This window comes from Furipterus horrens, unplaced genomic scaffold (genome assembly GCF_987537825.1).
Source record: "Furipterus horrens unplaced genomic scaffold, mFurHor1.1.pri manual_scaffold_3, whole genome shotgun sequence".
NCBI classification, from domain to species: Eukaryota; Metazoa; Chordata; class Mammalia; order Chiroptera; family Furipteridae; genus Furipterus; species Furipterus horrens.
The window spans coordinates 189466704-189494406 of record NW_028327173.1 but is presented as its reverse complement, the minus strand read 5'-3'; the positions used below and the strand labels follow the sequence as shown (position 1 = coordinate 189494406).

Below are 27703 nucleotides of genomic sequence, written 5' to 3'. Positions count from 1 at the left end.
ATATATTTATGGTTAAGAAATGTCTTTTCTACTCCGAATTCCACTCCTCAGTGACATTTTTAATCTTTTTTATTTCTCTTCCTACCATTGGTAATATTTTAACTTCTTTAAACAATACGATTTTACTGCCTTTTTTTACTTTACCCATATTTATTATCCACTATAAAGAAGGGATATTTAACCCACACATCCTGCCCTTGCATCTTCTTTTGGCCCCTTCTCCACCCAGACTTTTGAAATTAGATTATTTTTAGTTTTTCTATTGTGTTTTTATACTCATAAAATTTTTTGTTCTATTAATTTCAGATGGTATATATTGATTCCTTACATGTAAGATAAAAATACTAAAACCCCTTACTCTCTTAACCTTCAAACTTATATCAGCTGTGTTTTTCTTTTTAACATCATGTAGGTTCAATAATATTTTCATTCTGTCCTATAGCCATAAATTATCTCCTTTTGTTTGTCTTGAGCTTATTATAAAAGTTTTAATTATTGTGAGTATTATTATTGCTTAATGTAGAGCTAAATGATGTGCTACATTTTCTTCTCTATGAGTCCAGTAATTCACTGATATATTCAGAAGATATTCACTGAGTGCCTGCTGTGTGCCAGGAAGTGCCCTAGGCTCTGGGAATACAGTGAAGAAAACAGACAAAATTCCTGCACAGTGCATACATCCCAGTGGGTGTTAACAATGGGCAAATAAATATATATCATAAGTTCCTGGAATATCAAAAGGGAATTAGGTGTGAAGGCAGTGCTTGGGAGGGGTGCCTGAAATTTAAAATAAGACGTCCAGGGAAGCCCTCACTGAAAAAGTGACTTTTGAGCAAACAAAGTAAGAAAGCAAGCATTCAGGTATCAGGAAGCAGAATGTATACAGCAAGTGCAAAGGCTCTGGGGCAGGAGAGTGCCTGCTATGTTGGAGGCACAACAGGGAGGCCAGTGTGTTTAGAGTAGGTGGTACAGTAAAATTGAGACCAGGTAAGTAGCAGGGTACCTGATGATGTCGTTCAGTACTTTTCAATACTATCAGACCTATCACATGCATTTTTACTACAAATATCTTCTAATACTTTTTATACTATCCTAAATAAAATGTTTGTATAGTATAACCTACTTTTGCTTACATAGGTAAATATATAAATAAGAAACAAAATAAAACTTTAATCAAATTATATCAGTGTGTAAATGTTTGGCCATAATGACACTAGAAGACCTAAAGTAGCGCACACTCACGCAGAATCACTGTGGGTGAGATAGCTGCACATGTAGGCCCTGGTGTGCTGGTAACTCATATACCACAAGAGGACTTCAATTGGTGATCTTGCTTTTTGAAATGAACAACTTTTGGTAAAATTCTCATCAAAGTCCAATCTTCCCTTGATTGACACAGCAATTGCATTTGTGCAAAAAAAAAAAAAAAAAAGTTGGTGTGTTACATGTACAATGGAGTTAGGGTCTAGTCTAAAATAATTACAAGTAAGTTTTTACTCTTTTCTAAATGAATGTCCAGTAGGACATGCAAATGGCATATAGGTAGCAAGAAGTTTGTCAACTATGGCTACTTGCCAATTACCTACAAGTAATTTTTCCAGTCATTGTTACTAAAAATGCCCCCATACATTTTCTAAACATCTGCCTTTGAAAAACCCCTAGTGTGGGATCTTACAGACCATTTCATTTAAAGTGAAATGGGAAGCGATTAGAGAGTTTGAGCAGAAGAGTGATATTTATATGACTTACACTTTATATAAGGATCATTCTGACTTGTGCTGAGAAAGGAAAATTATAAAGTGTCACAAAGAGAAAGTGAAGTCAAGGATGGCACAGAGGTTTTTGAACTTGAGTGACTGGAAGGGTAGAGTTGCCATATATTATTTTAGGGAAGGCTGTTGGTAAAAGAGAAGATTTGTGAATGCAGAAAAATATCTAGCATTCAGTTTTGGTTCTGTTATAAATGGTATCTTTTTTAAAATTTTATTTTCTGCTTATGACTATCATAGAAATACAATTAACTTTTTAAAAAAGATTTTATTTATTTTTAGAGGTGGGGGAAAGGAGGGAGAAAGAGAGGGAGAGAAACATCGACGTGCTGGGGACCTGGCCCGCAACCCAGGCATGTGCCCTTACCAGAAATCAGATCGGCAACCTTTCAGTTTGTGGAATGATGCCCAACCCACTGAGCCACAACAGTCAGGGCTACAATTGATTTTTGTGTGTTGAAATTATATCTAGCGACTTTGCTGAATTCATTTATTAATTCTAGTAATTTGTATGTTCTTTTGAATTTTCTGCTAATACAATTATATAATCTATGGAGCTATAGTTATAGTTCTTACATTCCAGTCCTTATGCTTTTAATTTCTTTTTGTTTCCTTATTGCACTGGTCAGAACCTGGTAATCAATACTGGGTAGAATTGGTGATAGCAAGAATCCTTGCCTCATTCCTGATCTTAGGACAACTTACCTGATTAAACAAGTTTCTTTCTATTAATGGTTAAAAAAATAATTCTAAATTTATGAATGGAAACTAAATTTTATCAAAAATCTTTTTTGCACTATTGAGAGGATTACGGTGTATCATTTTTATCTTTAATTTTGTTAGGTAGTAAATTACACTTACTCGGTGTTTTGAATAGTCAACTAACCTTACACTTGTGGAATAAACTCCATTTGTTCAATGTCCATCATAATCAAGTTGAGGTTATTGAGTATATCGCTGGATTCTGTTTGCTACTGATATTTTGTTCAGAAATATTACATCTGTGTTCTTTGAGACAGATTGCCTACAGTCTTAAAACTTGTCCTTGTCAAGTTTTGTATATTAACAGAATTGAGGCCGGATTACAGTTTTGGTTGGCAAGACTCTTGTCTACCTCTGGCTTAGGTCCACTCATAGGGCTTACTTGTCCCTGTGTTCTGAGCGACTATGGTGGTGTGCCCTAGAACCCACCCTTCTGGCAGGTCCTTAACTGTAATCTTCACTCCACAGCAAACTGAAAATGCCAAAAACTTACTCTGTTTGCCATCTTCGTTTCCTGTGCTTCTTGTGAATTTGTAGTTTTATATATAGGCTTTGTCAGATGTAGCTTTGATTTATTTATTTTTTCCCAGGAATACTTTATTGGTGATAGGGACTATTATCAGAAGGCACACAATAGCTGATTATCTATCTTTGTGATAACAGTAATCATTAATTGATTTAGGGTTGCAAAATGGTGATACTCCAGTTCTGTCATCCCTTCTTCATTTATCAGTTATAATATTTCTAGGAAGGAAAAGTCCCCATATCTATCTACAGTTTAGGAAAAACCAGTGTAATTCATGTATGAAATATATATTGAGCTACGAGAGAGATCAGGCCCCACTTCAGCCACAAGCAAAATTACCACAATGAATGACTCTCCCTATTTGATTGGCCACCTTTTTAATTTTTATTTATTGATTTGAAAGAGAGGAATGGGGCAGGGAGAGAGAGAGACATCAATTTGTTGTTCTGCTTATTTATGCATTCATTGATTGGTTCTCATGTGCCTTGATCAAGGATCAAATCCACCACCTTGGCATATTGGGATGATGCTCTAACCAACTGAGCTACTTGGCCAGGGCCTCAACCACCGTTTTTGTTTGTTTGTTTTGTTTTGTTTTGTTTTGTTTTTATTAATTTTATTTATTTATTTTTAGAGAGGGAAAGGGAGGGAGAAAGGGAAAGATGCATCAATATGTGGTTGTCTCTCGTGCACCCCAAACTGGGGACCTGGCCTGCAACCCAGGCATGTGCTCTGACTGGAAATCAAACCAGAAACCCTTTGGTTTGCAGGCCAGTGCTCAATCCACAGAGCCACACCAGCCAGGACTTAACCACCATTTTTAAAATAAGAATAGCATGCACTGAATGTATGTAAGAGCAGTAAACTGTAACCCCTTACTGAAATAGAGTTGCAGAAGTAATGTGAAATGGTTGAAAGAAGATAGTGAGAAAATCAAAAGAAGACAGATCTAGAAATTAAAAGATTGGAGTTCTACTCCTGATTTTACTATACTAGTATGTGACTTTGTTTAAATCAGTTAACTTTTTTGACACCTAGTGTTATATTTGAAAGATGAAGGTTTTGGGTCTCTTTATTTTTAGCTTTAGATTTATGTGATTTGATTTAATACATATGCTTAGGTCATCTGACTTGTTCAGATGTAATTGTACTCCAAATTTATATTTAAAGAATAGCCCACTTTAATTTGATTTTACTACTTCTCTTTGATTAAAGACCCCAAACAAGTTTTGATGTTGTGTTTAGCACATCTGCATCTTATATTTGCTAGGCTATGTATATGTGATAATATGCCTTATAGCTTCTTATAAATTAATGGTTTTAGTTATGCCAGTTTTTGTTAATGTTGACAACTGCTTGCTGTACAGCCTCTCCCATAAGAGCTCGGCATTTCTCCTCATGGACAACATTACCAAAATGGGTAAAATACACTTTTTAAGTAATTTTTTCAAGAAAAGGAAAAATGACTTAATTCGTCCAAGAATGAAATTCCACATAATAGTTTTCCTAAAGTACATTTTTTTTTAATTAAGTCCCTTACTCAGAAGGAGTTTGGAAAAGGCATACAGACAAAAGAAGTCCCAGTGTCAAATATTTTAGTCATTAAAGCATAAATCAGCTGCAACTCTTCAGAGAGATAGTGTCTCAGAGAAGAAAAGAGACCTCTTTAATAATGTTTATTTCAATGGGCATGTTTTTCTCATAGTCTAATAAGACACAGTACTGATTTCCATCTCTACATGTCTAAAATAGATGATTCAGCAAAGAGTCAGTCCATATAGGAGATGTTTTTGTTCTCTTTCCACCATGTCTCCCCCACCCCCATTTTGTTGGCATAAATAACCCATATGTGACCAGTTGAACTGATCAAGATGATAGAGTAAAATCCCTTGGAAACATTTTCAAACCTGTATTTATTTCTCAGCACCTAAAGGTAACCAGAGATCATAAAACTGTACTATCTCATTTTTTAATTAATATAAAATGGAAACAGAGATTAAATGACTTGAAGGTAGTCCTAGAAATAAGCCTTTCTAAAGAAAAAAGAGAAAACACAAATGTGTTATACTAGAGATAAGAAAGTGGGAGGGACCCAGTTACAAACTCAGTTTATGTGATTAGTGTATAGTTTATGCTGATAAATTTGAAAATTTAGATTAAGAATGTTCTATGAGAATAAACATTGCTAAATTTAGCTAAAATAGAAAAAGAAAAGTTGAATAATCCTGTAACCATGAAGTAAATGAAGTTTTTAAAACTCCAAAACTATCTCCAAAAAACAAAACAAAACTGAGTATAGAAGGTATCATGGGTCACTTCTTTCATAATCTTGAAGAATACCTCTTATGCTATTTAACTATAACAGAGCACATAGAAGAAAAAATAAAGGATAGTTTTCAGATTTTCTTATGGTATGAACAAAATTCTGATACAACCACCTAATAAATATGGCATAAAAAGAAAATCATAGACCAACTTCACTTAGGAATATAGGTGAAAAAGTAAGCAGAAAAATAGAGCTAATGGCATCTAAAAATAGTTTAACCATAGTAGGGTTTAACTCCAAAAATCCACAAATGATTCCATGTCATCTTCAGGTGAAGACAAATGAAGATTCGGGGATGGAGGTGGGAGGTGTCAGTTAAGGGAGGTTAGTAGGAGAAAAACACTGTAAACTGGGATAAGGATGTTAGCATATATAAGTCATTGTCTTCTGTACTGATAAGAATTTCTAAAGATAAATTTATTCCTGTATTTCTGGTACAGCAAGGGAGACACCTTCCAAAGGAGATTTCCCTTACAAGGGTAAATGTCTTTTACAAAAGGTAACTTCTACTTGAATTTCAGAGCTTCTCCTTTATATGCTGTTTCTTAAAATTAGCCAGACAAAAATAATCCACTTGCTAAAAAGACATATTCAGGGGTGACAAAAATCTCTTCCCCTACAGCTGCTAGGCTGCAAACCTGTACAGACTGTTACTGCACTGGATACTGTAGGCAATTGTAACACAATGATACTTGTTAATACATTGCATGAGGATGTTAAGATAGCCTGATGTCACTTGGCAATAGCCATTGTTTAGCTCTGTTTTAATCTTATGGGACCACTGTTGTATATGTGGTTTGTCTTTGACTGAAAAGTCATTATGCAGGGCATGATTTTATGCCTTCTTGGATTTTGTATTATTCAGATTTGCCCTAAAGAGATTATACTCTTTCAGCTTAGAACTATATGTAATGCATTATTTGATTCACCATGTCAATGTAGAGCATCCAAACCTATAGAGAATTTTTATAAGAGTTTATATGAGTCAAACTGACTACATGCCAGAAGCAAGATCTCAAATGCTTCAGAGAAAAATGCTTCCCAGATTAAGTTTGCAGATTCTTTTTATACATTTGTAATTGGTGGGGGTGGGGCTAAGGAAGATGACATGAATTACAAGATTACACAGGAGAAAGCAAGGCCGGGAAATCTCTGATTGGATTGATTGCAGGGTAGTTAACTAGATTATGTGCTCCCTTGAAGGTGGTCTGAAAAAGGCATTCTAAAGGTGTATTAACCTAGATACACAAAAAACAATGGACAGGGGATCAACAAGACAAGTAATAACAAGTGTTGGAGAGGTTGTGGAGAAAAAGGACCCCTCATTCACTGCTGGTGGGAATGTAAACTGATAACAGCTGAAACCGGAAAAGCTGGCATTTGTGCTGCCTGTCACTACCAGAACCAATAAGCAGAGACAGGGATTGAATCTTTATGGACCCTTTATTCAGATGGCCGGCAACCTGAGAAGACGACAGGTTATGTACCCTAAAAGACCATCTTACATTCCAGTTCAAACCAACTCTTTTTATAAGGAGAAGCAAAGTGTAGGTAAGGGGTTTGGAATTCAGGGAAAAGGTTAATCAGATAAAAAGCTGCAGCATTCTTTCATCTGTTAACAGGTGATTATTTATCTGTGTCCTGAGTGGTGGTCTTTATCTGTGTCCAGGGCTGTAGACATCTCACCCTGGAGTACAATGGCTTAGATACCATCTTGATCGCTTGCAGTACTACTGGGGCACAAAAGTGGCACCACTTGTAGTCTCCTGGAGTCAGCGTGCGTCATACCTTCAGCTCCTGCAACAATAGCTTTTTACATGCATTAATTACTAAGCTTACTGACTAATACCTAAAACTGAAATTTTCTAACTCCTGAGTCCCCCTCATCACAGCCACTATGGAAGACAGTATGGTGGTTCCTCAAAAATTAAGAATAGAGTTACCATATGACCCAGCAATCCCTCTTCTGGGAATCGACCCCCAAAATTTGAAAACATTTATTTGCAAAGATAGTGCACCCCTATGTTCATTACAGCATTATTCACAATGGTCAAGACATGGAAACAACCAAAATGTCCTTCAAGAGAGGATTGGATAAAGAAGATATGAGATATATGTCGTCGTCGTCGTCGTCGGCAGCCGTCCGTCTCGAGAGACGATGGTGTAGCTTCCCAAGAGTCTATCTGCACCGCCGAGAATGGCTGTGCAGTCCGACTCGGGAGTGACATGGTAGTATCTGTCTCCTCCGGTGTTGAATCGACATCTTGCGATGACGCTGAAGCTACAGAGCCTGGGCAGGGTAATATGGAGGGTCTGCTGTTGCCCATGCAGCAGACCCCCCCTCTCTTCGCAGCTGAAGGGTCCAAGGGAAAGACGGAGTCAATACAGCTTGGCTTCAGGTGCGCCGCAGGAGTTGCCGGTGTTGACTACAACGTCAAACCGCCTTAGGGACTCCGGCTCCGGATTTTCTGTCGGGGTTTACTCCCTTAGCCTTTCCCCTGAAGAGGTATGCCGCAAGGCAGCGGAGGTTTTTTGGAGTCAGAGTTTTCCTTCTCTGTGAGATATATGTCGTCGTCGTCGGCAGCCGTCCGTCTCGAGAGACGATGGTGTAGCTTCTTAAGAGTCTATCTGCACCGCCGAGAATGGCTGTGCAGTCCGACTCGGGAGTGACATGGTATCTGTCTCCTCCCGTGTTGAATCGACATCTTGCGATGACGCTGGAGTGTCCTCTCCAGTGAAGCTGAAGCTACAGAGCCTGGGCAGGGTGATATGGAGGGTCTGCTGTTGCCCATGCAGCAGACCCCCCCTCTCTTCTCAGCTGAAGGGTCCAAGGGAAAGACGGAGTCAATACAGCTTGGCTTCAGGTGCGCCGCAGGAGTTGCCGGTGTTGACTACAACGTCAAACCGCCTTAGGGACTCCGGCTCCGGATTTTCTGTCGGGGTTTACTCCCTTAGCCTTTCCCCTGAAGAGGTATGCCGCAAGGCAGCGGAGGTTTTTTTGGAGTCAGAGTTTTCCTTCTCTGATGTGCCCTGACTGGAAGATCGAACCAGCGACACTTAGCTCGCAGGCCGACGCTCAATCCACTGAGCCAAACCAGCCAGGGGGTGAGATATATGTATACAATGGAATATTACTGAGCCATAAGAAAAGATGAAATACTGCCATTTATGACAACATGGACCTTGAGAATATCATGCTGAGCCAAATAAGTCAGTCAGAAAAAGCTAAGAACCATATGACCTCACTCACATGTGGGACATAAAACTGAAACTCATAGACACAGACAATGTTATGGTGGTTACCAGAAGGAAGGGGGTGGAGGTGGTGGGGAGGTAAAGGTCCAAATGTATGGTGACAGATGATTTGACTTTGGATGGTGGGCACACAATGTAATATACAGATCATATATCAGTATGTACACTTGAAACCTATGTAATCTTATTAAATAGTGTCACCCCAATAGATTTAAATTTAAAGAATTTTAAAAATAAAATATTTACAGTGATTTAAAAAATGGACAGCGCTTGCTTAAGGCAAGGATAAGCTTTTACTAGGGAAGTAACAGCCTCACTAACACCATGACCTGCCCAGTTAGAAATTTATGATCAGATCACTCTGTGAAGTTACTTTCTGTTAGACTTATTACAGAGCCCCTTTTTATCCAAAACTAAAGAGTGAGCATTCTTGCTGTTTTATTTAATGTGTATTCAGAATTATAGCTGTTACAATTCTTTAGACGTTTAGTTATTTTGGCCTTAGTTTATGATTTTTGTAACTGATGCTTCTTCAAGTATTTTGTTATCTAAAGTCTAGCAGTTTTCTACACTGGTTTTATGCATTGATTCATCATTCTGAAGATAGGAGTAAAAATGAAAAATTCAATGTATGAGCATTATAAGACTGAATCAGGCTACTTGAGTTTGAGCATTCTTTAGCGGAATGACGTTGGGCAGGTTACTTAAACTGTATATGTGTGTTTCCCATGCATTCTCGCTATTTTACCTCCATTCCAAGGCCAAACGGTGGGAGATTCAGAGACAGGGAAAAAAGCAGAAGGGGCTTTGGCCCCTGAAATCGAAGGAAGAGTGGAAGGTTCCTCTTCCTCAGAGGTGTGGTTTCTATTGCTGCTACCAGCACCACTGCCATCACAAGGTTTCTTGGGCTATAGTGTGAGAGAAGAAAGAAGAAAAGAGAGATAAATAAAACGGAGGGTATTCTTTCTGAGGATAAGGATTTCTCTTACCTGGTCCTTGAGCCAGAGCTACAAGTGCTTTTCCCAAAGTTCTCTTTGTGCCACAGCGGGATGTCCCAAGGAAGGGGAGAGTAGGGGGAGGTAAACTCCCTGCCAGTTCAGAAATACCTTGAGCTCTGGTAATAATTTCTGATTCATCTTCTACTCTTTATAGAAACCACAAATAGGTACTCATTGCATTCTAACCAGATTTTCTTGTTTCGTTCAGTGGGTGGGGACCGGGTAAGTGTGTCTACTCCATCTTTCCCAGAACCAGACCCTAAGTTTCCTTTTAAAAGAGGGCACTTGTAATATTGCCACCATCCCTTCTGCTTTTCTAATCTAAGACTATTCCCATACTAAGGTACAATTTGAACCATTTTACCACCTTGCAAAAAACAAACAAACTTCATTAGCTCTTCATTACCTATAAGGTTAAGTACAGACTCGTTTTAGCATTCAGATTCCCCAGCTGCATATACCTCATATTCCAGCCAAATAGTAATACTTGCTGGTACATAGTTATCTTATTCTACACCTCTCACTTTTATTGAATTCTCTCTGCCTAAAATAGTTTCCTAAACTTTCCATTTCTGCCTCCTCAGGTGCTACATATCTTTTAAAGCTCAGATGCACTGCTTTCTTAAATTTTGTTTTGGTTTTCTGCCCTGCTCTTATGTGTTTTCCATAAAAGGAGTATGTGAACTCTTCAGCCTTGGAATAACTGGTATTTTTATTTATGCCTTTTTTAATATGCATGTGTGTACATACATATATACACTTCCTTTTAGGATTGTTTTTATGTTTAGAGATACAGTAACTGTTTCTAGCACAGGCTATTATGCCTCAAATCCAATAGATTCAGATAACATTTAGTGCCTACCACATACTCTTCTATAATAACTTTTATTATACGTCTCATTCATTTGAGGACACTGAGGGTAAGTAAAGTAGCATTATCTTAACTTTCTAAAATGCTGTGAGTTTCTTGAGTGTAGGAATTTCAATATTCAATTTCCTACCATCTAATGCCTATCACTTAGTAGCTACTCCATAAACAAAACAAAAGCTCTAACTTTTTCCTTCTTCCTACAGTACCTTGGCCATGTAGAAGTTGATGAATCAAGAGGAATGCACATCTGTGAAGATGCTGTAAAAAGATTGAAAGCTGTATGTATTTGATGGTTGCCAGTGTTGGTCTATATGCTATAAATATTTTCTTAGAAGATTTTACTCAGTAAATTTTAGTGATCCACAATCCAATAAGAACACTGTTTCTCTTAAGGCAAAAGACGTGAGTTCACTAATAAAGAGCATCTCATGTTGTCCATCCAAAGGAGTAAATTATAAAGACCAACTTCTTCAATTTAGGCCAGATACTTTTGATTAAGAGCCCATATTAAACAATGAAATCTTATAGATGAATAACATTCTAAAGCCAGGATAAAACTGTTAGTGTCTTAACCTAACTATCATAACTGGGTTATAAATTATTGTTTTTAAATCAACTATAACAAACAACTTTCAAGGAAAAAATAGAGGATAGATATATCTGTTGATGACTAGTGAGGTTTCCATTTTGGGAGGACTTATTATCTTGGTGGCTACTGCCAATTTGCTTCTCTACACTCCTCTAACATAAAAAATATATTTCTCTGCTTCTTGCACAAACTTCAGCATACTTGAAATGGAAAACTCTTTTATAAGATAAATAATGTTTACTTTGCCTTTATGTCATAGAACACATTCTAGGCACATGCCTGTGTATTTAATAAAAGGAGAAAATGGGTTCAGAGTTCATAAAGGTTCAGATGAAAGTGTTAATTTCATATTTTGGATAGATTTGAAAAATGTTTGGGAAACTCTTGACAGCCCTCTCCACAACCTTCCTCCTGTCTGGTGTGTGGTCTTCCCCCAACCCGCCTTTGCTCTGAAAGCTTTGAACATTACTTCTGCATGCCCTTGCCCCAAATAGCATTAAATACTTGTTGCTTTGGGTTTGCTAGTCTGGTGGGCTGCCACAAGTTCAGCTACTAATGAGTGCTTTTTTCTTAATTTACTTAATAATCAGAACTTTTCTGCTTCTTGGTGCATTCTGTATGACCTCTTTTCTATAATTTCTCAATATAAAAGATATAAAATCAAGAAAGCAGCTGCTCAGAGAAGTGGATTATATTTTGGAAGAAATGCCTGAATCTGTTGTAGAAGGGAATAGAAGAGAAAAATAACTGATTATACTATGCAAAGAACTAAAGAAATAGAAACTAAACCAATGCATACACATACTCTTTACCTTAGATTTTGGTTATTTAAATTCTTAAATGATTGAAGCCCTTCCTACTCTGTCTTTGCCCTCCAATTATCATAATGTTAAAGAGAGTTATATCCATATATTATGGTACATGGAACTATAATTTATAGATTTGCCATGTCTACCTGAATATATTCCCCAGTTAAATAGAGCTTCAGATATTGTAACTTTATAAGAAATATAAATTCAATCTCCTCTTTAACAAAATAATTTTAAGTTCACTAGAAAAATCAGTTTAGCTAAGAATATTTTAAAAACTAATGCAATGATTTGCCCTAAACTCATTTAAATGACATTTTAAACATCATAAACTAATGACTAAAAGCAATAGACAAATCAATGAACAGACTAGATAGATCTGAAACAAACTATAGTTATTAAAGTCTTATAACTTCTATAACTTACTGTTAGAAGATCACTGTGGAATCAGCCTTTAGAAAATCTTTTAACTCAGAGTATAGCTTCATGTTCACTCTATAAATGAAGAAAATCTAGGGAACGTTTAAATTTGCCCAGACGGTACGTATTAAGAAATGGTATTTAGTTGTTTAATGAGCAGTTAACCTTCTTAACTGTCTAGTTACATTTTAAAACTACTTTTAAATAGAAACATCTGTTTACTATATAGGTAGTAAACATTCATTGTATAAAATCCAAATGAACAAAAACAGTACATAAACTTTCCTGTGATCCCAGAGACAGCCACTGTTTACTGAGTTTTAAAACTAATTTTTTAATTAAGTGAACGTTTTTGTTCTATTTTACCTTTTTATATTTTTGGACAGGAAGATTGTAAACTATAAGCATGATTATTTGAGTATAGGACTATTTAAATAATAAAATTTAATGAGTTTTTATTTTCACCAGAAATAGAAACCAAATTGTCACTTGGTTTAAAACAGTGCCTGGCACATAGTAGCCACTCAAAAATTTCTGGAATGAATATTCAGAAAGCAATTCAGTCTTCAATATGTGGCCAAATTGAATCTCATAATAATCACCATAAGCATAATTGTATTTTATGTTTTAAAAATTTATGAAACCCTTTTGCATAGCTCTAAAAGATCTTTATTTCCCTGTGGGATTTTATGACTAAAATGAAGTTTTATATATATTGATTGCTTTTCTGTATATACTTGAACTTTTGAACTTTGAGGGGAAATGGACTGTTTCTGAAATTTTCATTCAAGAAGTTCTTTGTAATTTTTCAGACCATTCCTATCCAGGAGACTTGGAGCAAATGTTGTTTTAAATTTTACATAGGGAAACATGTATTTTTAAAAATAAGATTGAAGTTTTAGGTAACTGATGTCAATTTTCTGATTATTACACTCAAACTTTCCCCTTGTATAATGCTGTGCTTAGAATATTGCAGGAAGTGGGAAGTCTTCAGCTTGTTGTTCTTCTCAAATCATATTAATCCACAAAAAATCATGACTTTTGTCTTTATATTTTTACTATGCAGAAATTTCTTATTGCCTCCCCCCTTACCAAACATTGTTCATAACAGAGATCTATAATCTATAACAAACATCTATGATTAGATATATCAGATGCTTATATTTTGCCAAAAGCTGTGTCTCTGGAGGTGTTTTTGTTTATTTTTACATAACAGATCATAAAGCTTCCTCTTAGAGTTTCAAATAAATGCAAGTAAATGTAAAGGTGTACGACCTACATATTAAAGAAAAATAGCATATCTGCGGAACTAGATTGAATGCCAAATTTTTTAAATTTGAAGAATTAGACCTGGCTGGTGTAACTCTCAGTGGATTGAGCAGCAGCCTGAGAACCTCAGGGTCACTGGTTCGATTCTCAGTCAGAGCACATGCCTAGGTTGCAGGCCAGGTTCCCAGTTGGGTGCGCACAAGAGGCAACCACACATTGATGTTTCTCTCCCTCTCTTTTCCCCCCACTTCCTTTTGCTCAAAAAAATAAATAAATCTTTTAAAATTTTTTTGAAGAATTTATAGCTCTGATGTACCAGTTAAGTAGCAAAGCAAACATCATCAACTTATCACTTAACTTGATTTTTAAACTAAATATCTAATATTCTAGTGCTTTTTAAAGTTGTGGGTAATTCAGAAAGCAGGGTAGTTTGCAAGATAGCTTTCTTTTTCCTTGAAGTAGTTCCTTAAAATTTAGGATTATTTTAACTTCAATTAGAAGTTATCTGCAAACTTAATGTTTTCAAATGAAAAGATGCTATAACTAAACAAGATAGTGTTTTAAACATATGGTTCTCAGAGCCTAAATATGTTTAAATTGTTTTTTTAACTTGGTATACATTAAGTTAGTTGTAGCTATTTTTATCTCATTTACTTTGTGACATAATTTCACAAATTAGCCACCTAGGAATTTAGATTGTATGAGATATTGTCTATGGGTGATCTATTGTTCATTTTCAGTGTCATTATGTCATAGCCAATGCTGGCTGAGGAGTAATGTAATTTATCAGTGTATTCTGTAAAAAGAGTGTCGGATCTTTGGTTATCTTGCTTCACACTGATCCAAAATGCCCTTCATTTTAAAAGGTCTTTTCTTCCCATTGTCTCTGTAAACGTCTCTCCCTCTGTCTTGGTTTTAGACTAGTTTCATTATACTACCAGTTTCTAATATGTTGGTTTTTTTATTCACTATTTGATATATTTTTTTCTAATATATGTTTTTGTTTTAGCAGGTAAAAGAATCATAGCTTAATTGTTTTTTAAAAAACAATATTCTCTAATAACTATCTTTTTATGCATTTTGCACGTCAACCTTTTTCATTAACATCTGAGATCTTTTATAAAAAGAAGGCAAACTCCATGTTTAACAAGTGCTTTTCTGGGAGCTAAATTAAATATTAATGGATCTCTTTCCCTCACCTCACTATCCCTTAAAAATGGTGAATCTTTTAACTTTTTCTGCATCCTTAAAAGCTGATGGTTGCTCAGTCTAACAAAACTAGGGTCACCAAACTTGGCAGCAGAAATAAAATTAGTCTTATTGTGATAACTACCGCAACTACTTTATTATTTTTCCAGCTTAAGTTCAAAACATTTTATGGAAATATTTGATACTGTTTGTCATTTTTCAGAAATTAGGAGCAAGCAAACTATTCAGTGTTTGAATGACTATAAATTGTCTGAGAGAGTCAAATTTTAGTACAGTTGTCTTTTTCTAGACATTTGTCCATCATTAAAACCAAGAAATAAAGGCTTAAAGTGTACTTTAACCAAAAGTAGGAAATGTAAAGTTAAGCTAGCTTGGGCGAATCAAAACCCATCTACTTTGCATAAATTATTCAAATTTTAAATGGTGGCCTGTTTTTAAAGTTTGTATATGCTTAAAAATTGGTGCTAGGACCATAGATAGCTATGTCTTTCTCATGTACATGGTTTCAGAATTCTGTACTTAGAACTGTCCATGCAAGTTTCTTTATTCTAAAACAGTAACATTTAAAAAGAAAACAAAACCCTATTCCTTCCTTACATTCCATTTGTGGTCCACAGATATGGTTATGTTCTCATTTATTTGTTTTCTCTGAGATCATTAGCCTTGTGTTCTTTATAGATGATTTATTCTGTGTTTGGAATAGAATTTATTTATTTGATTGTATTTTTTCCCATTACCATTTATCCCCTTTATACCCCCTCCATCCTCCCCACTGGAATAGAACATATTTATTATTTCCCCATGATTGTCATGGGATTGATCAGCACACATACAGATTAATTCTAATGCATAAGTAAGGATTGTCTAAGTGACATACTGAACTCAGTAAGAAAAAGTCTGACAAGGACCCTTGCTGTACACTCATAATTGAATTTTATGTGTTGCTATGTGATTATGTGGTCATTTGAATGTGAACTGGTTTTTTAATTAACAACTTCCACATAGTTGACCACTTCTCAATTGAAAAATGTATATGGAGCTAATCTTCTATTTGCTACTCACTATTATGAAATTTAAAATGCAAATCTCACAAAACCAGTATGTCCTAACCTTTTTCTCTGCTACCAAATTTGGATAATCTTTTTTAAAAGTAAATAGAGAACACTAAACTAACTAGTTGCTCTGCATGGACACTGGCTCTGATTTCTTCTCATTCTTTCCACGGATTCTTAGGCCATACATTTTCATGTCACTCCTGGTATGGATAACTCTAAAACTCACTCCCTCCCCTTCTCCTACTTTGCCCTCTTCCCCACCTCCTTACGTGCTTATTGGTGTGAAACTCTGGGACATTTAGCCCATACAGTAATAGTGCTCGACTTGTCCCCCTGTTCCTCCAGGAAAGGAAGTTCTTCAAAGGCTTCTTTGGAAAAGTAAGTTTGATGCCACATTTGTGCTTGCTTTATAAGGAGTTACACCCCTAGTATAGCACTGACATAATTTTTTTTTAAAAGAAATACAGCTTTGGTATGATAATAAGTGTGATGATTCCTAGGAAAGTCCAATAAGTAAATAAAGTAGGTTAAAAAAGGATTATCTCTTTAAGACTAGGTGTTAAATTTCATTTGATCATGCAGAACTGTTCATATTAGAATATTAGCTGAATTTTTAACAAGTGAATTTTACTTATTCAATATTGACAGAGAAATGGGAAGAAATACTAAATTCAAATGAAAATTAAATGTATCCCAAATATTATACTCAATGCTATTTTTTCAATCTAAGTTAAATTTCAGGTGAGGTAAGTGAAAGTACATAAATTTATCTTTGGGGATCCTATGATTTTTAATTTGGGCTACTTACTAATCTAAGAAAAACTATCTTGGTTAATTTACCAAATATCTGTCACATATGGAGTGTTTTTATAGATGCTTTTCAAGTAATGATTGTTTAATGTTCAGATTTCCTTAGAATTAATATATGTACAAGTAGGTAAATATATTTCTAACATTTTGGGGTCCACGTTTAGTTTTGAGTATCACAAAATAATACAGACTGAGAAAGTATAAGAAAAAACTACTGTTATTGGATAACTGAGTATAAACTACTCAAAGTTTATTTGAATATAAAAATCCCATCACAGTTGTATTTTTTACTGTATGGTTTTGTTATTTTGGAAATTTGTTTTTAAAAACAAATGGTTTCCATTTCCTTCTCAAGTAAATATTTTAGTAATAACCTATTTTTACATATTCTAGTTTAGAGCACCTTTATATTAATATAAACAAATTAGAAGGATTTTAGATTGAATCATTTAATTTAGTAACTGCTGTCAGTCTGAAATAAAAAGTCATATAATTGACCCACACATTTCACCATAAAATTTTTTAATAGACATTTTGAATCTGAGTCAAATTAACAGATTCACAGTATGTGGTATCATATCTAGAAAGAATTAATTCTGACTTCCGGCTAAGGTGCAGGCATAGGTAGACAACACTTTGCCTCCCTCCACAACCATAAGAAGGAATACAACTACTTCAAAACTAAAAACAACCAGAACTACCAGAAAATCAAACTGCATGGAAGTCCAACAAAGAAAGATATAAAGAAGCAATACTCATTTCTACAGGTAGGCGGGGTGGAGAAGGGGTGAAAAAGATGCCATGTAGTGGCAGCAGCAATAAGGCAGTGACTGTGGCTGGCTGCCAGGAAGTGCAATCACAGATTATAAAAGTTGGGAGAGACACCTGGGGAGCGCTCCCAGCCCCAGACCAGACCACGCGCTCATGGCTCCAGCACCAGTGAAAATAAAGTTTCATTGCTTCTGCCTGAAAACCAGTGGGGGCTGGGGTGAAGGAAGAAACTGCTGGTGTTTAGAGCCCCCCCCCCCCCCAGTCTTAGAACATCTGCAAACCCACCCACTCTCAGAACCACAACCAGGGCAACAACTAGACAGGCGCCAGTCCCATATGGGAAGTGGGAGAAATGCTTTGAAAAGGGGCGAGTGCTGAGCAAGCAGCATTGTTCCCTCTCAGAAACCTCCCCCACATACAGCACCACAACGTGCTAAAACGGGTTGCCAGCACTGATGACTACCTAAGGCTCCACCACTTACAATATAATAGGTGTGACAGCTCTACCTAAGACACAGAAGCAAACACAGGAGCATGTCAAGTTGAGGAGAAAGAGAAGTATGGCCTAAAGTAGAGAACAAATCAAGGTTCCAGTGGGAGAACTAAGTGCCGAGAAGATAGCCAACCTAACAGATGTAAAGTTTAATACACTGGTGATAAAGATGCTCACAGACATGACGAACATGATTGAGTATGGCAAACGCATAAGGGAAGAAGTGAAGGCTATACTAAGTGAAACGAAGGGAAATCCACATGAAACCAATGGTGAAGGGAAGGAAGCTGGGGTTCAAATCAATGATTTGGAACATAAGGAAGAAATAAAGAACCAGCACAGAATGAAGAAACAAGAATTTAAAAAAATGAGGAGAGGCTTAGGGGACAACTTTAAACGTGCCAACATCCAAATTATAGGGGTGCCCAAAGGAGAAGATGAAGAGCAAGAAATTGAAAACATATGTGAAAAAATAATGAAGGAAAACTTCCCTAATTTGGTGAAGGAAATAGACGTACAAGTCCAGAAGCACAGAGTCCCAAACAAGCTAGACCCAAAGAGGACCACACCAAGACACATCATAATTAAAATGCCAAAGGTTAAAGATAAAGAGAGAATCTTAAAAGCAGCAAGAGAAAGAACAGAGTTAGTTACAAAGGGGTTCCTATAAGACTTTCAAAGGATTTCTCAAAAGAAACTTTGCAGGCAAGAAGAAGATGGCAAGAAGTATTCAAATGATGAAAAGCAATGACCTACAACCAAGACTACGCTATCCAGCAAAACTATCATTTAGAATGGAAGGGCAGATAAAGTGCTTCCCAGACAAGGTAAATCTAAAGGAGTTCATCACCACCATGCCATTATTACATGAAATGTTAAAGGGACTTATTTAAGAAAAAGAAGATCAAAACTATGAACGTTAAAATGACAACAAACTCACAACTAACAACAGAACCTTAAAAAACAAAAACAAAAAGAAACGAAGCCAACAACCAGAATAGGAACAGAATCATAGATATGGGGATCATTTGGAAGGTTATCAGCTGGGAGGCGGAAGAGGGAGAAAGGGGGAAATGGTGCAGGAATTAAGAAGCATAATTGGTAGGTACAAAATAGACAGGGGGAAGTTAAGAATAACATAGGAAAGGGTGCAGCCAAAGAACTTCTATGCACAACCCATGGACATGAACTTGTGGGGGATAATTGCTGGAGGGAAGGGAGCTACTAGACAGAGGGGAGAAGAGGGGAAAAAAAATTGGGACTACTGTAACAACATAATCAATAAAATACACTTAAAAAAGTATAGAAAAGGGTGAAGCCAAAGAATTTATATGCACGATCCATGGACATGAATTAAGAGGAGTGGGATTGCTGGAGAGAAGGGGGTTTTGGGTGGAGGGGAGCAAAGGGAAAAAAATGGGACAACAGCATAATCAATGTAATATCCTTTAAAAAAGAAAATTCTATAAATATTTGCATTATTATTAATTGGTATTTCATTGTTAAGGAAATTATTTTTGTGGGGAGCTTATTCTTTCCCAAATAGAATTTTTCAAAACAATTTCACATTACCACAATTATTACACAATTTTGATTTTCTAAGTGATTAGTTTTTAATATGTGTGCTCTAGATTGTAGAAATTGATTTGATATATATACATGTTAAATGTATTTTTTGAAGGTTACAATATGGCATTGAGGAACAAAGGCCTCATTTTAAAATTAATCCCAGTGTGGCAGTTCTCATTGCTACATACAATGAGGCCATGATACGCATACAGTGTAGCTGAACTGGGTCACACTGTGCTTCCTAGCTGTTTTCACTGCATTTTGCTACATGATAAATTTATATGGCATGAAAAATAAATTATGAATCATCTCACTTCATTTTACAATAACCTTGAAATTATTATTCTCCCTGTTTTGCAAGAAAACAAATTTTACGGAGGCTAAGTGACCCACCTAAATTCACAGATGTAATAAGTGATAGAAGCTAAGATTTGAACCCAGATAATCTGACTCTGGAGCCCACACTCTTAATTACTGTGCTCTGCTATCACTCTGTTCTCATATTATTTACAAGACTTTAAGAGATTTAACCCTAAAGAATGCTAATAAATTAAGTTTTCAGGAAACTTACTCTCTAACTTCCTTTTTTAAAGGTAGAAGTTAACTTTGGATTTATTGCTAGTTAATTTACTTTTTAGTTAGTTAAAGCCTTGAGTTTTTTTAGTGGTTCAAACTAATATTTTACTTATTTGGAGGTACTTAAATCAGACTAGTGAGTTTGACATCCACAGGATTTCCTTAAAAGATGCTAGGTAATCCCATTTGGCATCCATGAGCAAATATGACTGTCAGAATTTTTTCTTATGTTATTGCAGGGAGAATTCTTTCTATGGCACTGTGATTTTATTCTAATATACAATTTTAGAAATTATAGTAAGTTATTCAGAGAGTTTGGAAAACCAAGGTAAGGAAAACATCACTCATAGTCTTAACCAGAACTGTGCTTTTAAATGCAAAACTTTACTTTAGAGCTTTTTAAATCTTTCAAGTTGCCATCATTCAACTCAGGTCCACACTGTTCTACCAGAAATAGGCTGGTGAGAGACTTGGTTTGTTGAGTTTGCTAGGTCAGTTGTGGTTTGATGAAAGCTGAAAGTGAAGAATCTCATAGAACAGTATGTGGTAGCGAGTTTCTACCCAGTACAGTTCTTCATGAATTTTGATACTTTCTTAGCCTTCACATCGTGTATGACTTAATGAATGGTCCAGGATAATGAGAACAACAGATATCAAGAAGTGTTTCCATCAAACACATTTGTGGGAAAGAAGTAGATATAAGAATTATTAGCTCTGATTCTGAACGTATAAGTCATGGCCAGAAGGACTGCATCCTCTTTTCCCCAAGTTGCATCCTGGACCTGACCACAGGCACTTCCTATTCCTGCATCAGCTGATGGGAGTAGTGCCTCAAGAAGCTTCAGCCGGAGGGAGCAGATGTGCCTGGCTCTGTTACTTGCCTCTCTCATTAACCCAGTGTAAGCCTAAGCACATCTCAAAGGAAAAGGGAAAAAACTGAGAACCTGAAGTAACTTTTTCCAAAGTAGCACATTAAATTGCTCGTTATTGTAGGGAAGTCCAGAATGTAGTCAACTTTTTAGGAATGTGTCTTCATTTGTGTTTTTGACTGTACTAGGCCTGTACTTTATTACCAAGTAATTATAAGGGCATTTAACATTTGAAAAGGATTTTATAATTTTAATATACTTGAGGAACCCCATGATCTAAGTAATCTATACTCCCATTTTTATGAGGAACTGACTGAACACAGAGAGATAAAATGCTTCAACCTTCCTTTTAGGTCTCTTTTTAAAGCTGTTGTATTAGTAAAACAGTTCAGTGAACCTGCTGTGAGTCTCTCCTGTGTCTCCCTTACTGTTCACACCAAACATTTCACTTCTGGTCACCAAGTATATGGAGATTTTTTCCACACCAATCAATTCTCTGCAACACCAGCTGGATGTCCTACAATTTAACTCAATTCTGACACTGCCCACCTGGAAACAGGGTCAGATCCCACAGGTTAAGGACTCGGTCCCACAACACTGCTCCCACCTTATTTCAGATGCCAGTTACAAGTAGTAGGTCCCCAGGTTACTCACAACTTCTGTCCAGTTGGCTACACAGTGAAGGTTCCCATTATCTCTTCCTCAAGTTTAATTAATTTGCCAGAGCAGCTCAGAAAACTCAGGAAAACACACCAGTTTATCAAAGGATTTGGTAAAGGATACAGATGAACAGCCAGATGAAGAGCTGCATAGGGCAAGGTCTGAGAGGGTCCCAAGCTCGAGCTTCTGTCCCGGTGGAGTTGGGGTGCGTCACCCTCCCAGTATGGATGTATTTGCCAACCTCAGAGCTCTCTCTGAACTTCCTAATGTTGGGATTTTATGGAAGCTTTCTCATATAGGCATGATTATTTTTCCATTTTTAGCTCCTCTTCCCTCTCTGGAGAATAGAAGGTGGGGCTGGAGATTCCAAGTTTCTAATCATGGCATATTCTTTCTAGTGACCACGCTTCACCCAGGAGCCCACCCAGAGCCACTTCATTAGAACAAAAGATGTTCCTAGTGCTCTTACCACTTAGAAAATTACAGGGATTTTGGGAGCTCTATGCCAGGAATGGGGGCCGAAACCAATATATATTTTCTGTTATCTTACAGGCATTTACTTGTATTTCTATAGAACTTTATAGTTTATGACATACTTTGACCTACTTTCTAATTTGCTGCTCATAGCACCTCAGTGAATTAGACAGGATAGTTCATGAAACTACATTTTACAAATGAATGAATTAGCTCAAAGAGGTTGCCCAGCTAGTAGTAAATAGCAGTGCCTACCCTGAAACCAAGGTTTTCTGAAACGTGGCGCAGAGTTCTTTCACCTACCCCATATTAATGTTCTCCCATTCAAAAGTATTGGCCTTTGCTTTCCTCAGGTAAACCTTAATTATAATGAATTCAGAAGGGCCTAAAGCAGAGGACATGAGGCTATTCAAGGACCTGAACGTTTCCACAAACATGTGTTGTATGGCCTGTGCACAGTTTAGAACTTTGAATTAGTTGCCAGTATTCCAAACATTGGAACCTTGCACATAAAAGCTAGGATATCTGTCTTAAGAATTAGAAGATCTGGCAAAACATCATGCTTTCTGGGTGACAACAGGGGCTTGAGCTGAGAAGCTAGCAACTTTACCCTTTGGTTACCTGTCTGCCACCATCCCTACAACTGCCTATTGTCCTTACACTCTGTCCGCTTTCTCATTTTGTTACGTGCTTCTAACCCTGAGGCATCTGAGTTTGTGAACTCCTCCCAGAGCTATTATGTCACTTTGATTTAGGTAGGAGTGCGTAACCACCTCTAACTATAAAAATCACCAAAAATAATCTCTCTGTTGTAGAAAATCTTATTAATATACTACAAAAATATTTTTCAAGTTTTTATGCTTTTACTTTGTTAAAATCCATCATTAGAAATGGTTATGTTTTAGAGAATGCATAGTTTTTAAAAAATGTATGGTTATATTGTCTTCACCTAATTCCTGAGAATAAAACATTTCATGGTATTTATGTATTCTCATCTACATTCTGTTTTAGATTTCCCAAATTTTCTCCTGTGTGACAAATCGTGCTTAGTGGTTATTTTCATTCTGAATCCTTTTCTGTAAAAGTGTTAGAATCTCTGCTGCTTCTTTCCATTTTTTTCTTCCTGTTTTAAAAATTCCTCTGCCCTTCTTTAAATTTTATTTTTCTTGCACTTTATTGATACATCTTTTAAGATTCAATTTATTTTTCTTTTTGAAGTGCATTGTAACGAATTTCTGAAGAAAAGCAGTCTCAAGAGAATCGGAAGATTCCCTTTCATCCTTGGTTTCATTATTTCCTGTGACAGAACCAACTAGCATGTCACATGCCTTGGTCATGGACCTTTTCTAGATTAAAAAAAATATTCAGTAACCTTTGGAGTTTAAAAAAAAATTATATTAATCAAAACCCAGTGGTTCTCAAGCTTCAAGTCACAGTTGTTATCTAAAATATGCTACGGACTGTGCTAGGCTGTCCAGATACAAAGATAAGCAAGACAGTCTCCTTTTTTATTAAGCTCAATTACTCTTATTTTTAAATGACTATTTGACACTTCTTTCATCTTAAACCTCCAGAATTTCTTACTCTGTTCTCTTTCAGTTGATGACCTTGCCTCCTACTTCACTGAAAAAAATAGAATCAGAAGAAAACTCATGTGCTGCTACCATATCTACTCACCTACCTGCATCCATTTCCACATGCTCTGCTTTCCCTCCTATTCAAGGAATGAACGTGCTGCTGTCTGAGACCAGGTCCTCCAGTAGATTCTAATTTTTCCAACAATGCTACCCCGTCTCTCCTCCGCAGTTTTCTTTCTTTAGTGGATTGTCCACTAGTATGAAAACAAACCGTCCTTTAAAAAAGGTTTCTTTTTAGTGCCTGTAGTTCCTGCTGTCCCTTTCTTTGTTAAACTCATTTAATCAGGCTTTTGCCCTCACCACGCCACCAAAGCTGTTCTTGCCAGTTCTTCCTCTATATTACTATTCCAATGGTTCTGTCACCTTACTCAGCCCATCAGCAGCGTTTGGTGTAGCTCTTCCTTGAAACACTCCATTTCTCTGGAGTTCAGGGATCATATTCTTGGTTTTTTTCTTATAATGCTGCCTACTTTGCTGTTTGCTTCATATGTGATACCATCCTTATTTTTTCCCAAAAGCCTTTAAAGGCCCCTCTCACTTAAAAAAAATACAGGAAATAGTGTGCAGTAGTGTCCCAGATTAAAAGTTACTGTTCTTTCAATGAAGCAGCCATTTGAGATAGTGATAGTGCCAGTCTCAAATCCTGTAGAAAGCTGCATTTCTTTCCCTTCATGCTTTGACCTTTGAGGAATACTCACTGTATCTTGGAATTATAAGATAAAATCTGTTTATTACATGATTCTGTTCAGAAATTCAAATGTCATCAAATTATAAGACTTAAGGGTTCTCCTTGGGTTAAAAAAGTGAAGCCAAGTTTTCTATGAAGGCAAAGAAGCCTCTTCATTTATTACAAGGCACACCATATCATGGTTGCCTGTTAATATCTTATTACTTTGTAATGACTGAGCTTTATCTGTGTGTAGATGTGAACAGAAAGCCTGACCAACGATTCTTTACACATTGAGTACCCTTGAAGACATCTTTGGTTTGTAGCAGGATTTTGTAAAATAGAAGGCAAATCACTGTTGCTAAGAAAGTGACATGCTCTGACCTTCCTGCTCAAACTGTTGGCTGCTATTGCTTTGTAAGGCCTCATAGCTATGCCAGATTACGTTTCCATGTGTCTTTATAGCCTTTCTCTATGTTGGCTTACATTAGAACATCAGCTTAACCTTTCTGCTTTTATCTATTATATGCCTAGCAGAATTGTCTTGCCTCTAAATATTCTCTTTATGTTGATTAATGCATGTTCTTATCTCACTGGGATTTTGGTATCATAGAACTTTAGAGTTGGAAAGCACCTGAGATCTGAGTCATAGCTTAAAATAATAGGAGATCAGCACATTTGAAAACAACAAAAATGGAAAAGAAAAATAATTCAGAGACACAATGTTCGACAGATGTATATTTCAATATAATTATCTTTCCAAAATGATTTAATTAATGATCGCTTTCCAGGGATTATGATGATTTATATCAGGTTGGCATACTGTGGCACACTACCTGTTTTGGTGAATAAAATTTTATTGGAATAAAATCATGTTCATTTGTTTACATATTGTCTGACTGCTTTTGTGCTGCAGTGGCAGAGTTAATAGTTGTGACATAGAACATATGGCCTGTGAAGCCTTAAGTATTTATCTGGTCTTTCACCTAGAAAGTTTGCCAATGTCTGATTTAAACCATTTAAAAATTTATTTCTCCCACCAGAAATCTGAAGTACTTTCCTAGATAACACCAATATGTAAAATGAAAGAGCACCTGTAAGGATCTGTCAGACTATTGTGAATATCACCAACTTGTGATCTTCATCCTTTTTCAATTTATTTCTTATAAAAATTGGTGTCTACTTAAGTAAAATACTCTGGGGATAGATTGATAGGTAGATAATGGCAGTTCTTTATTGCAATAACCGGTAGTTATTTCAATTACCTTTTGTTGAGAGTAGCTTTTAAATTTAGGGGAAGTGATGTTACTGTTTACTGAACTTGTTTAAGTTACTATTTCCATGTTATTTTTGCAACCATTGTGTTCTTCTGTGGTGTTTTCATGTTAAGATTACCTGTACATTTCTCTTGCAGTATGTATGAGTTTCCTGATTTAGTAAATTGTAATAGATCCACTGCCTGCTATTATTTTCTTCATTGCTAGCCTGCTTAAATCCTGTGTTGGTTTATTTCTACCCATAATAAAAGGTATTTAAGGCAGATGTTAATTTTAAAATTCTAAGTTGGATATTTAAAGAGTTGAGCAGTTACTTGAAAGTTATAATTACATTCGTCATCTTTCACTCAGATTAGCTTTTGCCTTCTCCTCAGATTTCACCAGTTTAAATTCAAAGTTCCTGAAGTTGTGTCCATGTTAGGTTCATTTTCTTTCCTCGAAGAAGAGGCAGTTTTCTCTTTGTAGTAAAACTGTTTTTAGTACATTGACACTAGTCAGTGTGAATTCTACCTAAACCTTGAAATCATTATTAAAGTAGAAAGTGTTGGAACAGTAGTGATGAAATAGCTCTTAATGTCTCACATCTACATTACCCCGCACCATTGTTATTAGTTTCTGAAGTATTATGTAGTCTTTTTTGTAAGACTTTATTTCTAGAGAGAGAGGAAGGGAGGGAGGAAGAGGAAGAGAAACATGGATCAATTGCCTCTCAAACCAGTGGCCTTTGGGTTTGCAAGATGACGTCCAACCAGCTGAGCCACACTGGTCAAGGCTGTTGTCTTTTATTTTTTAAGAGGTGTTTGTGGCAAACACACCCTCAAGTTGGCCTGCATCCATTCGGATGCGTACTTTTCACTTCTTTCACAGCGACGCCCACACCCTGACCTCTTTCTTTTTCTCTACCTGAATTTTAAAAAAAAAAAGAAAAATTGTGTCACTAAAATGTATGTAAACTCTACATTTCATACCTACTCTAGGTGATTTGTATGCTTGTTTTGCTAGCTAACTTGTTCTTATCCCTTGGATATTAGCTTAAGTGGACAGTTTTAGGGCAAACAGAAACAAAAACAAAAACTCCCATCTTCTCTCTATGACTTTTGTCATTTTCTAAAAATTTCTTAGGAATCTTACTTTATCAGAATAAAAGACTCTAAAGTTCACAAGTAATGCAGAAGCATTACTACTAAGGAGCCTGTGAGGGGAAGGCTGGACTTAATTTCAGCTACAGGTGTCTTTGAGCCTTAATATCTCAGAGACTGATGGAAGTAACTGTAATGTGGCACTCGGAGTGACATCCAAGTACCAGCACCCAGGTGTATGAACAAATACAAAAAGAGTTTGTTATCTGTTTTCTTTCCCTCTTTAGAGATCAGAGGTCAGGAAATATGACAAATACAGTGCCTCACTGACAGGTTAGTACAACACCATTATAAAGACATACCTCAAAAAGTAGAGATGTTTCCATCAGTAAAATTGGGCCAAGAAAATGTTATATTTCCCTGTAGATGGTAAGGAGGCTAAATGGGGAACATTCCCATTTTAAAGTGGCCTTTTATTTTTCCCGCCTTCAGTCTCCCAACTTTGAAATACTTCTATCTCTTGGCTCAGATATTGAACACTGCAGGCTACAATTGCTCAATAAGCAGATTAATTAAACATCTAATTTAAATCTCTTACACAGGATTTTTAGTGCCATTTAGCAGTCTCCTGTGTCACTGATCTGCTGTTTCCTATTCCCTACAGCAGATAGTTCTTAAACTCCTACTCTGTACTAGGCATTGTTCTAAGCTCCAAGGATATGGCAGTGAACAATAAGGTGGAAACAACCCTGCCCTCATGGAGTCTACCTTCCAGCAAAATACTGAACACTATACTCAAATAAGTATTGGTTAAATATGGACAGTTTCTGTTGTTGAGAGGATGGCTGTTGTCCCAGTTTGCCTGAAACAGCCCCAGTGTGACACCTGTTTCACCTTCAGAGGGGTACCAGTTTTAGACAGAAAATTATATGACCACCCTAGTTCTAAATCTTTTACATATAT

General features: G+C 36.3%; 1 protein-coding gene across 11 annotated transcripts in view; it reads left to right on the top strand.

The window, feature by feature from the left end:
* The window catches only part of NUMB (NUMB endocytic adaptor protein), a 136452-nt gene that overhangs the window by 88235 nt on the left and 20514 nt on the right, over positions 1-27703 (top strand). For 9 of the 11 annotated variants that reach the window (XM_090271106.1, XM_090271108.1, XM_090271109.1 and 6 more), the window contains 2 exons: positions 10711-10785; positions 16204-16236. In XM_090271106.1, coding sequence (XP_090127232.1) covers positions 10711-10785; positions 16204-16236 — 108 coding nt within the window. The remainder of the gene's footprint in view (positions 1-10710; positions 10786-16203; positions 16237-27703) is intronic. The other 2 variants (XM_090271112.1, XM_090271110.1) reach the window with 1 other exon arrangement.